Genomic DNA, 10,070 nt, shown 5'->3' on the forward strand with positions numbered 1-10,070 from the left:
TAAAAGCTAAATGAGAAATAATTTAAAAAATTAAACTTAGAAAGAAATAACTCTCAAAAAAATGTTTGTAACCGTTCGAGATATGGGTGGACAACAGCCAAGCATTTAAGACTGTAATCGTGAGTTTATTTTGAGGTTGGTCTCATTGGCAAACTTATTTGGCGGGAAGTAATTGTTTATTTACTACTTTGTTTTGTTTTTTAGGTTAATTTCTCGTTATTTTGAGTTCTTGTAAGTCAAAAATTAATAATAATCCATTTAATTAATTTTTTGTCATGCTATGTCTCATGCAAAATAATTTCCCGTTCTGCATTTAAAAGTTCTGTATACTCTGTGGTTTTTATTCCTCGGTAAATTGTGACTGAATGTTGAAGTTAGGAGTGCTTGAAGGTGTCCGCTGTGTCCAGAATCAAACAGGATTTTAAATTTTCTCGGTGCCTTCTTCACACTCTTTTGCCATTAAATTTATCAACAATATTTCAAGAATCCAGCTAAAAAATGGTGGAAAATACAGATCATTCGAATTTGATTCGCACCGCTTCCTCTGAGTTCTTGAAGAGCAATTTTGATCCAGATGAGAAGGAAATCGACCGTCTCGAGAAGTTCAAGGAATGCGTCCGGGAGACTGTTAAAGAAGTAGCTTGCAGAGTAACGTAAGTGTTTATTTAGTCATCATTTATCATTTGTAATTCAAATCATGTGAAGTAATCACTTGTAAGTTTTGCTGACTAATATCAAATCAGCAGAGTAAGTAGGGTCAGCAGGATTTTCATCTTATTTTGTACTTGCGTTTTCAAGAATTTTAGCCTGACCACCTACGTATGAAGTCAGGTTTTTTTTTCAATTTTTGATGTACCCGTCTCCCCATGTCAAGCAAAAATCAGGCAGCTGTGATCCTTCCTGTATAAAACATGTCAGATTTGGGTGAACCCTTCCTGCCTTCATTTCTTTCTAGAATTCAGCACTGCGGAAATATTAGCCCAATTCTAGACATGGCTTCACACTGCCTTCCTTAAACTTCATACTCAAACCCTTTTCAAGCCTCTTAAGAATCGCTCTCACAGGTACGGCCCCTGAATAAAAAAATTATCAGTTGATGGATGGGCTATTGATTCGTTTTTGGAAGTGCCCTAGGCCAATCCATTTTGACACGTACTATGAAGAAGCTGCAGTAATGGGTCAGTTGCGCTTGTCACAGAAACGTGTTTCGATGCCCGATTCTTGTAGATTAGTTAAAAATAATGAGATCTGTCTAAACGGCAATTTTCTACGTTCATTATTAGCTGAGATATCGCTCTTTGAAAAGTTGGGATCTTCATGTCATCCTCCGCGGTAGTGACACCCTTGGTTTCTTCCACCTTGCTTTCATCCAAGTTTTACCTTAAGTAACTGGTGCAAATGTGCATCACACTGACAGATGAAAGCAAGGTGGAAAAAACCAAGGGTGTTACTACCGCGGTGGATGATGTCAAAAACCCGACTTTTCAAAGGGCAATATTTCGGCTAATATTGATCGTAGAAAGTTGCCGTTTGGACGGATCTTATTATTATTAGCTAATTTACAAGAATCTGGCATCAAAACACGATTCTGTGACCAGCGCAACTGATCCATTTGTGCAATTCACCCATGCGTGTGCATCATCAGGGTATCAGAAGTATCAATTTCATAAAATTAATAAATATATCAATAAGAATATATGTTGAACGTGCGTTGTGCATCTGTAGTCAATGATCCTGTAGTAAGACTAATGTCGTTAATTTTTTTGCATTGCAGATTTGAAAGGTTTAACAGCATTGTCTCTGACCTCAAGGTATTTCAGCAGAAATCCAGATCGGCAGTAAAAATGCATAATATGTTAAAAACCAACATTGAATCAAAGTGTATGAGTGACCTGGATGACATGATAGAAGAAGCTGGTTTTCCAGAAAAATTTCAACAACTCTCGCAAATTGTGGAACAAAATGCTCCCTATGTTGGAGAAAAAGCATGGTTAGTACTAAAATACCATCTTCCTTCAACGAAGGTAAAGCAATGCTATCAGTTTTTGATCTCACTTGAAGAATTCAGCCAACCTTCAGTAATATTACTCTACGTAGATTTTTCTTCATTTAAGAAATTTGTAAAATGGTGGAAGTCTTTGTAGGATTTGGTGCCCTTGGCAAGTTTGCAGAATTTTTTTTTCTATAAAGGGTAATCCAAAAGTCCTGGCACCATTTCTACATTTTAGGGTCTGTTTTCCTTTCCATAGAGGTCTTCCTAAGATTTTTGGGATTCCCAAACGTCATCTCCTTTGACCCAGTAGCACTCACTATTTGTCAGTTCTCCATCTCAATTGTTTCAAAAGTTACAAGGGTAATCTCTGGTGCTGGACTTTTAGATCACCCTGTATAATGCAGTGGAATCCAAATTGTTCAAAACTTGCAACTTAAGTTGCGTTTTCTCTTAATCTTTCGAACTGTTTAAGAAATAAAAGAAGAGACAAATGTCACATCAGAGAACAGCACCAATCAACGTATCTATGCTATAACTAATGGGCCAACTGATATTTTTTCTTTCTCATCTGAATTTCATAGATGTCCTTTTTCTTCATAATATTTTCAAAGATTCCTAGAAAAATTCTAAGCATATGAGTCCTCCAGTTTCTAGAGAAGAAGCTAAATAAACCAATGCAAGCTATTTTTTAACAGCAATGAACTCTACTACTGAACCTTTTTTCAAAAATTAATTTTTTTTGTGTCTGCAGTTTTGAAATCCAAGCTTATTTCTACCTGCTTGCTTTTTTTCCTCCGGAATAATTACGATCCAGGAGGTATGTTGTACAATTGAACATCCATGCTGGGACGTTTTGGAGTGTCTCAACTCCTTCCTATGTTTTTCAAAAATTTTCAATGTTCCACTTTCTCACTTTAAACAATATTCTTGTTTTGCAGGAGACCAACAGGAAACACAAAAGAAGATCTACGGACACAAAGAGTGATGGCAAAATTGAAACAAATTGAAGAGTTGGAGAAAAAAGTTTTGGCTAAAGAGGCCACAGCTGAGAGCCTTCGTGCGGATGTTACCACAATTCGACAAAAAGCAAGTTACGTAAATGCTGAAATAACATCAATTTTGAAAAAAGCAGAAACCACCTGCGATGAAAAATTAAAGAAAGTCCAGGAGCTAACTGAGAGTACGAGTGTAGTGAGGGCTGAAGACGACCAGAATAATAAATGTGTGATGAGATAGTCAGGTCTCAGTTTTCAGTACAGATACTGAGGATTAAATGTTCATTTTACACCTTATATTTTTACAGTGCCAGATCAAGATCAATACGGTAGAATTGCTCCTTTCAAGTACTCAAAGTATGTAAATAATAGTTTTGTGGTGAGTTTTTTAGTTTTTCGCCTTGTAAGGACATCCACATCTTTTCTGGCACAGCAATGATTGATTTTTCAGAAACTTCTGCTGTATACTATTTTGAAGTCTTTTAAAATACCTAACCAACAGATTTTTCTCGTAGCTGCCGATAGCTGAATCAACAAGTTCTGTAATTTAATCCTTTGCAATACCCTATCTTGTGCTTGAAAAGTTATGAAGTCTCTCTTGATGCAGAAGTTAGGTTAATATCTGTCAACTCTACAATGGGCGCTTGTAAATAGTAACCAAGTTTACTAGATCAGCCAGTATTTCAGTTATTTTAAGCGGAAACGTTGTCACAGTTCGATTTGAAAAATTCTGTGATAAGTGAAGAACCCTTTCAAAATTTGACAATAATTAAGGCTTAACATTTGTATTATATCAAAATATGAGTTGTCAAGCTTCTTCTTATTCTATTACTTATTTGAATATATTTGAATTAAATTATAATGAGAAGAACTTTTTCTCCATGATTTCCTTCTTTTTGTAAAATAAAATAATGAGAAAAAAAAAACTTGGGATTAGAACGTTCTTGTACGAAGTCAAATGAAATGCCAGAATTGGCAACCACAAGTTCCAGGTTTTAGAACAGCAGTTTAGCACAAAATAGCTAAAATCTTGTAGATCTATCTTGGCAGTTCTGCCATGCTAAAGAAGAATGGTTTATAAGTTCAAAAATTGCCCAAATCCCTTTGATAAAATACTAATATTTAGGAAAACTTATGGATTTTTTTCTTCCCATTTTTTTAGTGAATTTTATTCGCAATTGAATGTAAAGTTTTGGAAAATTTAAAGAGCAAGTGTTTATAGCTTTCTTCGAGAGTACATATTTTAACGGGAAAAATTTTGTAACTTTTGAATTTCATTCTTCATTTTTCCCTAACATGACAGTGTAGAGGAAGGAATTATTTCAGAATTTATTTTTAACACAATACAACTCAATTCCTCCATTGGAATATTTCCCTCTCATCTAACTTTTTTCTTTTTCCAAATTAAGTTGAAAAATAGAAAAAAGAAACAAATTGCGAGTACCAAAGTTTTTTTAACTTTCAAAAAATACCTTAGGACAAATGAGTACATTTTGGGGAGTCCTACCTGAACATTCTATAGATCAATGGCTCCAATGCGAAACCACGTATCTCCATCTGCGACGTTGTAGACTTCCCATCATACTTCATTTTTTTTCTTTTTTTCTTTTTGCAAAACTAATTAACATAATTTCTTGAAAGCTCCCTTGATTTTTCTTCTATGCTAGCAGAAGATGCTGTATTAATTTTAAGCTATACAGTTTTGTTGTTTCTCTTTGAAAAAATAAAATGGGAGCTAACATGTTGAAACACCAGAATGGAGATATGCGGTTTTGCACTTTGACCATTGATTTACTCAACGATTTTAAAGCGATCTGTGGTTCATTTTTCAAGTGTTCTTTGTACTTTTTATATTAAAAAGGAACACGAGCCTTGGTTTGAATTCAAGCAAAAAGCGTTGTGAACTAATGTAAAACTGAAATAAATGTAAGGCAACTAAAGTAAATGTAATTTGATTAATGTAAAACTAAATGTAATGAACTAATGAATCAGATATTTGGTTACTTTCTTTTATCAATTCAAATTAACTCTTCCTAATTTTTTGAGCACCTCGGAATCATGAAGAACTCCTTATTGCAGAGGATAATCTTCATTAATGTTAAAAGTAAATTAATTTTGATGTGTTCAATAACTTTAAATTTATAACTTCAAAGAAGTAATCACAAAAAATGAGAATTTTTACATCTGCTACTCGATACTCACAAAAATGTTCACAAAAATACTCGTTATCTTCTGACTTATATTTTATGAAGAAAAAGAAAAAAAAAATGATTGATAGATCAAAGAAAGGTAATGGAAAATTCTTGTATTACCATTTGCAAAATATTTTAATCTTGATCTTCTTAAAAAACAGGTAATTAAATAATGCAGAACAAGGTAAATTATAAATGATATTTTAAATGAAATTGAAAGAAAGTAAAAATTATGTACAGATTTAGACTATTTACAGTTTCAAATTTAAACATTTATCCATTTACCAATATCAAACACAAACTTGGAATGAATATGTACTACTGAAAGGCTTATTGAATCAGGATCGCAGAAGAGTTGATAGAGTGAAGGATCGCAGAAGAGTTGATAGAGTGATAGAAAGTGCATCTAGAGCGATATTCTTTCACGGAAAAACATGTCTATCAATTGAAATCCAAATACTGTCATTGAAAAATTATTCTTCCATGGATAACATAAGATGTAAAAAATAACTACATAATAACATGAGGAAAGACAGTCAAATCCATCGAGGATATGATCAAAGAAATTTTTTATTGCTGATTAGCTGGCGGAAAATGACATAAATAGGTCATTTAAGATATCAAAAAAGATGGATTCAAATCTCAATTCTTAGCCAATACCAGAATTGGTGCAATTGTTGACATCCAAAAGAAAATTCTCTTAAATTAAGTTCTATCTATATTCTTATATAATGAGAAGTAAAGTAAACACAAAATTCTCTTTTGCTAGATTCACATTTCTGATAGTAAAATTAGATCATGAGATAACACTATGTATCAGTCATCACTTCCAGAGCTAGAGACGTTCCCGTCAGTGGAATCTTTTGCACTTGTTTCATTACTGACAGTTGATTTTGTATCTCCTTGGTTCTTTTTCCGCTTTGCTTTTTTTTTTAATCTCTTTGCCCTCTTTTTCGCTGTCCTTTCTTCCGCAAGTTGTTTGTTAAGCTCAAGCTTTTTGTGATATTCCTCATCTAGTATATCCTAAAACAGAGGAAACCTTTGGCTGCTCATACAAAGTTATGGCTATTGCTCAACTGACAGAAAAAGTGGGTAAAAGAATAAAAAAAAGAAAGAAATAATGAAATAGACTTGGTTTTAAACTTTGAAAAGGAAAAATTACTCACTTAGATACATGATGACAACATCATTTACAAATAACATTTGTCTCAAACAATATCGATGCTCACTGAAATTATTCAGCTTTGAAAACACATCAATGCGCAAAATTAAAAACGTCCCATCATACTTGACTCTTGAGAAAAAAAACTGCTCAACATAATCTCTTGACAACTTCTGTAACTGAGCAGGTGAATAGGTGTACCTACTGGGACATATTTTTAATTTTAGATCATAGTTGATCAGATACAGCTCGAGGTGAGCAAATTATATTCAAATCTAACTTAACCCATCAGTTTTCTATTAAAAACAGTATTATACAACATCAAGAGGGACTAAACATTTAAAAAAAAAAAAATAATAATAATAATAAAAATAGAGTATTAACGTATCAAGGAAAGCAGTTCAAGAGAGCCCATCCATCCATGACAGAAATAAATTTTACTTTTCATCAAGAGATTTTGAAAAGGCGGCCAAAGGTTTGTTGAAGTCATTGGCAAACGAACCAAAATAGAAATCCTGAGACCATGAGAGATAATAATCAAATTTTTTTATGGCTATTGCAATTTTCTTTTTATCTAAAGTTATGGATGGACTATCTTGATCACTAAATCTTTTACTAAACTGACCGCTTGGCTTCGGTTGTTTTTGCTTCAATACTCTCAAAGCTTCTTCAAATAAACAATGGCTGTCCGACAGGGCTGCCATCACATAAAAACTTCTTCTAGTTGCGGAAGGACCAGCTAAAATTTTCCAGACATCACTTTTCAACACAGCTAAATTTTCCTTGGAAGCACTGAACCGACCACTTGTCAATTCACAAATGACTGAGTCAACAGCAAGTTCAAATGACTGGAATATTTGGTTGCTGTTGAGGTTTTTCGAAATTTCGTAAAATGAATTTGCAGCCTCCATGGGGAAATTGAAATGTTCATTATTATAATACCGTACACAATAAGCATACGCAGTTACAATGTTAACTAAATTCCATTTAACCCTTGCGTCTGGCGCTACTTTACACATACTTTCAAAACCTGCTATGTTTTCATGAATTTTGGGACAGTTTTGGAAAAGAGATGCTTCGTCAGTAACTTCTTGAACTGGTTTATCATCTGAATTATACATCCACCATGGTTCCCAAGGGGGTAGAAGTTTACTTATATCACCGCTATTTACGAGTTGCTGGAACTCAGCTCGTTCCGACTCTGATAACATTCCCCAGACTGCATCTGCGTCATCTAAGTCGATATTTTCCATCCTTGCTGCTAAATCTATACCTTCCTCATCATCTGAATCCAATTCTTCATCTTCACTTTCATCAGCACCTTTCAGGCGTTCTAGTATTTCTTTCATTTGCCCTGGATTCATATTCCTATCTTTCAACTCTGCCTCTACACTCTCTCGATAAAACTGCTCTGAGCAATTGATGTGTTCAGCGGATCGGTAACATCCGACTGAACAATACGGCAACCCACAACGAGGACATACATATTTACTTTCCGACTCCTTGCAGAAAAAACATGTTTTTCCCTCTGAGCTCATCTGAACGGTGCCTGGAGAAGTAATGATACTTTCAAGATTTTCAGTTTGATGGCCCGCCATTTTGCAATCTAATCAAGTAGGCAAAGGGAAAGAAGGTCTGCACTCACAAAGCACAAAGATAAAATTTTACTGTAATTTATAGAAGATACTTAATGAAAGAAGTTACTTTTTCAGCTTTTTCTTGAATGAACTTCTGCCTGAAATGCTCTTTTCTCCTCAGATGACGGTACACATGAAATTCTCCACTGCCGGCACCAGCACTAGAGCCCATAACATTTCGCACAAATTCAGGAACATGAGGCGATTTCTTTTCTCTGCTAGTTTCAGGTAGAATCACTGGTTTAGTCTGCCAGAAAATAGAAAATACAAACATAATATGAAGAGAAATCGAACATTGGTAATAGCTGCTGAGTGCAGGAAACTGTTTCAAATAAAGATGTAGGCCCAGGGATGCGCATTGTTTGGAAAATATTAATTTTGGTTTTAAAATTGGATCTGCCCTGTCCAGAATCAAAATCTAGTTTCCTAAAAATAAATGGCAAAAAGAGATAAAAACATGTACATTACATTTAATTTAATTTTTTCACAAGTCATAGAAGGGCACAAAACACCTAAGGATAGTAAAAACTCAACTTAAAAGAAATTTAAATTCTTGAATTCCGTCAAATTATGGGTTGTCTTTCACAGGGTGCAAACTCAGCCCCTGAAAACTCTGAATTATTTTGGCCCTTCCTCCACCAAACAGTAATTTCATGTGTAGTGCAAGCATTTATGAATTCAAGTTTTTCCGACAATTTAAACCCTAAATGGCAAAGAAACTCGTTTTGACAATGTCTAAAATGCGATCCACCTGAAGCAATACTTAAGGTGGATTCTGATGATGTAGCCAGGCGAGGGAGACTGCATTTTGACGGAGAAGCTACCAGACCACGTATTAACCTTTGCGGCGTTGCAGACTTTCTGTCATATTTTATTCTTTAAATGAAAAACTACGCAACGCCAATACTGGAAAATATCTGTCATTTTTCACCCGTATGCAAAGAAAACTTAGAAAATTTTAAAAAATTATGTTGATTTGTTCTCCTTCAAGAAATAAAGTGGGAGTAGAGATTTTCAAACACCGCATATAAGATACTTGGTCTGGTAGTTTCACTGTTGATTTGGTGATAGGCTGAACTTAGCTTCAGGTATCCTCTTCTTACGTCAACTCAACTATTGGCCTTTGACTGACTTTTGCTACCTATAGAAATGCTTTCCAGGAATTTTCAATGAACTAGGTAAGTACTTAGTTACTTCACAAAATTTTAGGTGTAGAAACCATGCAACCCTGCAATTGCCAGCCGCTACCAAAACCGTTGCCTACTAGAATGAAGCGGCTGTAACTACTCTGTTTTGTGACGTCAAACCAGTAGAGTAATTGCTAAGTTAACCAATCAGAGCCGCTGTCAATCGGCCAAAGTTACGAAAGCGGCGCATTCGGATATTAGTGGGGTAACGATTTTCTGTATCTAGTCGTGCTTAGCTTTCATTTCCTCAATTATCAGACAATGTCATTTATGAACTTGGCAGTTTTCTGATGTGAAATTTTCTGTTAAAAAGGTTCTCGTGAATTTTTGCATCAGATCAACCCCTGAAAAGATATTGGCACCAAAGGAACATGTGTCATACGTTCTCCCAAAAGAACACATGTTAAATCGCGCCCGAGTTTCATCTACTAGCGTGACATCACAGAATCGTAGTTACGGCCTTTCTGTTCTTGTAGGCAACGCCAAAACTTGTGGAAAATAAGAAAAAGACATTACCGGATTTTTCATCAACTTCTCAAGCTTCAATCGCTGCAAATCATAAGCATCTTTAACAACTGGTTTCTTCTCTTTGTCTTGATCATTGACGCTTTTCTCCGGTTTGGGCGACGATGACATGCTGTTTGCTTACCAAGCACAGGACGCTCATTAGCAAGTATGTAGGTATAATGGAACGTCGAAAATGGTTTATTTAATTTACAAGTTACTAGACGCACAGATTAATTGATTAATCAAGCCAAAAGCTTAAAAGCTCATTCTACAGCTTAAATAAAAGTTCAAACATCCCGGTTCGCTGCAAATTGCAATTTCAAACGACAAAAAATTGAGGTTACAGTTTTGTTTACTGTTGGTCGATGAAATACTGGGAATATCGCCGGTGGTAAAT

General features: G+C 34.8%; 3 protein-coding genes across 3 annotated transcripts; 1 reads left to right on the forward strand and 2 right to left on the reverse strand.

Annotated features, from left to right (window-relative positions):
• The first annotated feature begins 181 nt into the window (after positions 1-181).
• Positions 182-4,981, forward strand: LOC109033700 (uncharacterized). The gene is made up of 3 exons (XM_019046422.2): positions 182-653; positions 1,775-1,990; positions 2,932-4,981. The coding sequence occupies exons 1-3, from the start codon at positions 499-501 to the stop codon at positions 3,227-3,229; spliced, it is 669 nt and encodes a 222-aa protein (XP_018901967.2). The 5' UTR covers positions 182-498; the 3' UTR covers positions 3,230-4,981.
• A 292-nt stretch (positions 4,982-5,273) lies between these two features.
• Positions 5,274-10,025, reverse strand: LOC109033701 (PRKR-interacting protein 1 homolog). The gene is made up of 3 exons (XM_019046423.2): positions 9,683-10,025; positions 8,047-8,226; positions 5,274-6,203 (listed from the first exon to the last, which is right to left on the reverse strand). Exons 1-3 carry the CDS (start codon positions 9,800-9,802, stop codon positions 5,997-5,999), a joined length of 507 nt encoding a protein of 168 aa, XP_018901968.2. The 5' UTR covers positions 9,803-10,025; the 3' UTR covers positions 5,274-5,996.
• LOC109033699 (zinc finger HIT domain-containing protein 2) lies at positions 5,366-8,052 on the reverse strand. Its single transcript, XM_019046421.2, has one exon. The coding sequence runs from the start codon at positions 7,938-7,940 to the stop codon at positions 6,780-6,782; it is 1,161 nt and encodes a 386-aa protein (XP_018901966.2). The 5' UTR covers positions 7,941-8,052; the 3' UTR covers positions 5,366-6,779.
• Positions 10,026-10,070: the final 45 nt, after the last annotated feature.

Source organism: Bemisia tabaci, chromosome 10, assembly GCF_918797505.1.
Source record: "Bemisia tabaci chromosome 10, PGI_BMITA_v3".
Taxonomy (NCBI): Eukaryota; Metazoa; Arthropoda; class Insecta; order Hemiptera; family Aleyrodidae; genus Bemisia; species Bemisia tabaci.

Coding starts and splice junctions, on each gene's coding strand:
- LOC109033699 (XM_019046421.2), bottom strand. CDS start 7,940: ATGGCGGGCCATCAAACTGAAAATCTTGAAAGTATCATTACTTCTCCA.
- LOC109033700 (XM_019046422.2), top strand. CDS start 499: ATGGTGGAAAATACAGATCATTCGAATTTGATTCGCACCGCTTCCTCT. Junction 654..1,774: donor GAAGTAGCTTGCAGAGTAAC/GTAAGTGTTTAT, acceptor TTTGCATTGCAG/ATTTGAAAGGTTTAACAGCA. Junction 1,991..2,931: donor TATGTTGGAGAAAAAGCATG/GTTAGTACTAAA, acceptor CTTGTTTTGCAG/GAGACCAACAGGAAACACAA.
- LOC109033701 (XM_019046423.2), bottom strand. CDS start 9,802: ATGTCATCGTCGCCCAAACCGGAGAAAAGCGTCAATGATCAAGACAAA. Junction 8,227..9,682: donor AGAAGTTGATGAAAAATCCG/GTAATGTCTTTT, acceptor ATTTTCTGGCAG/ACTAAACCAGTGATTCTACC. Junction 6,204..8,046: donor TTCAAGAAAAAGCTGAAAAA/GTAACTTCTTTC, acceptor CCTCTGTTTTAG/GATATACTAGATGAGGAATA.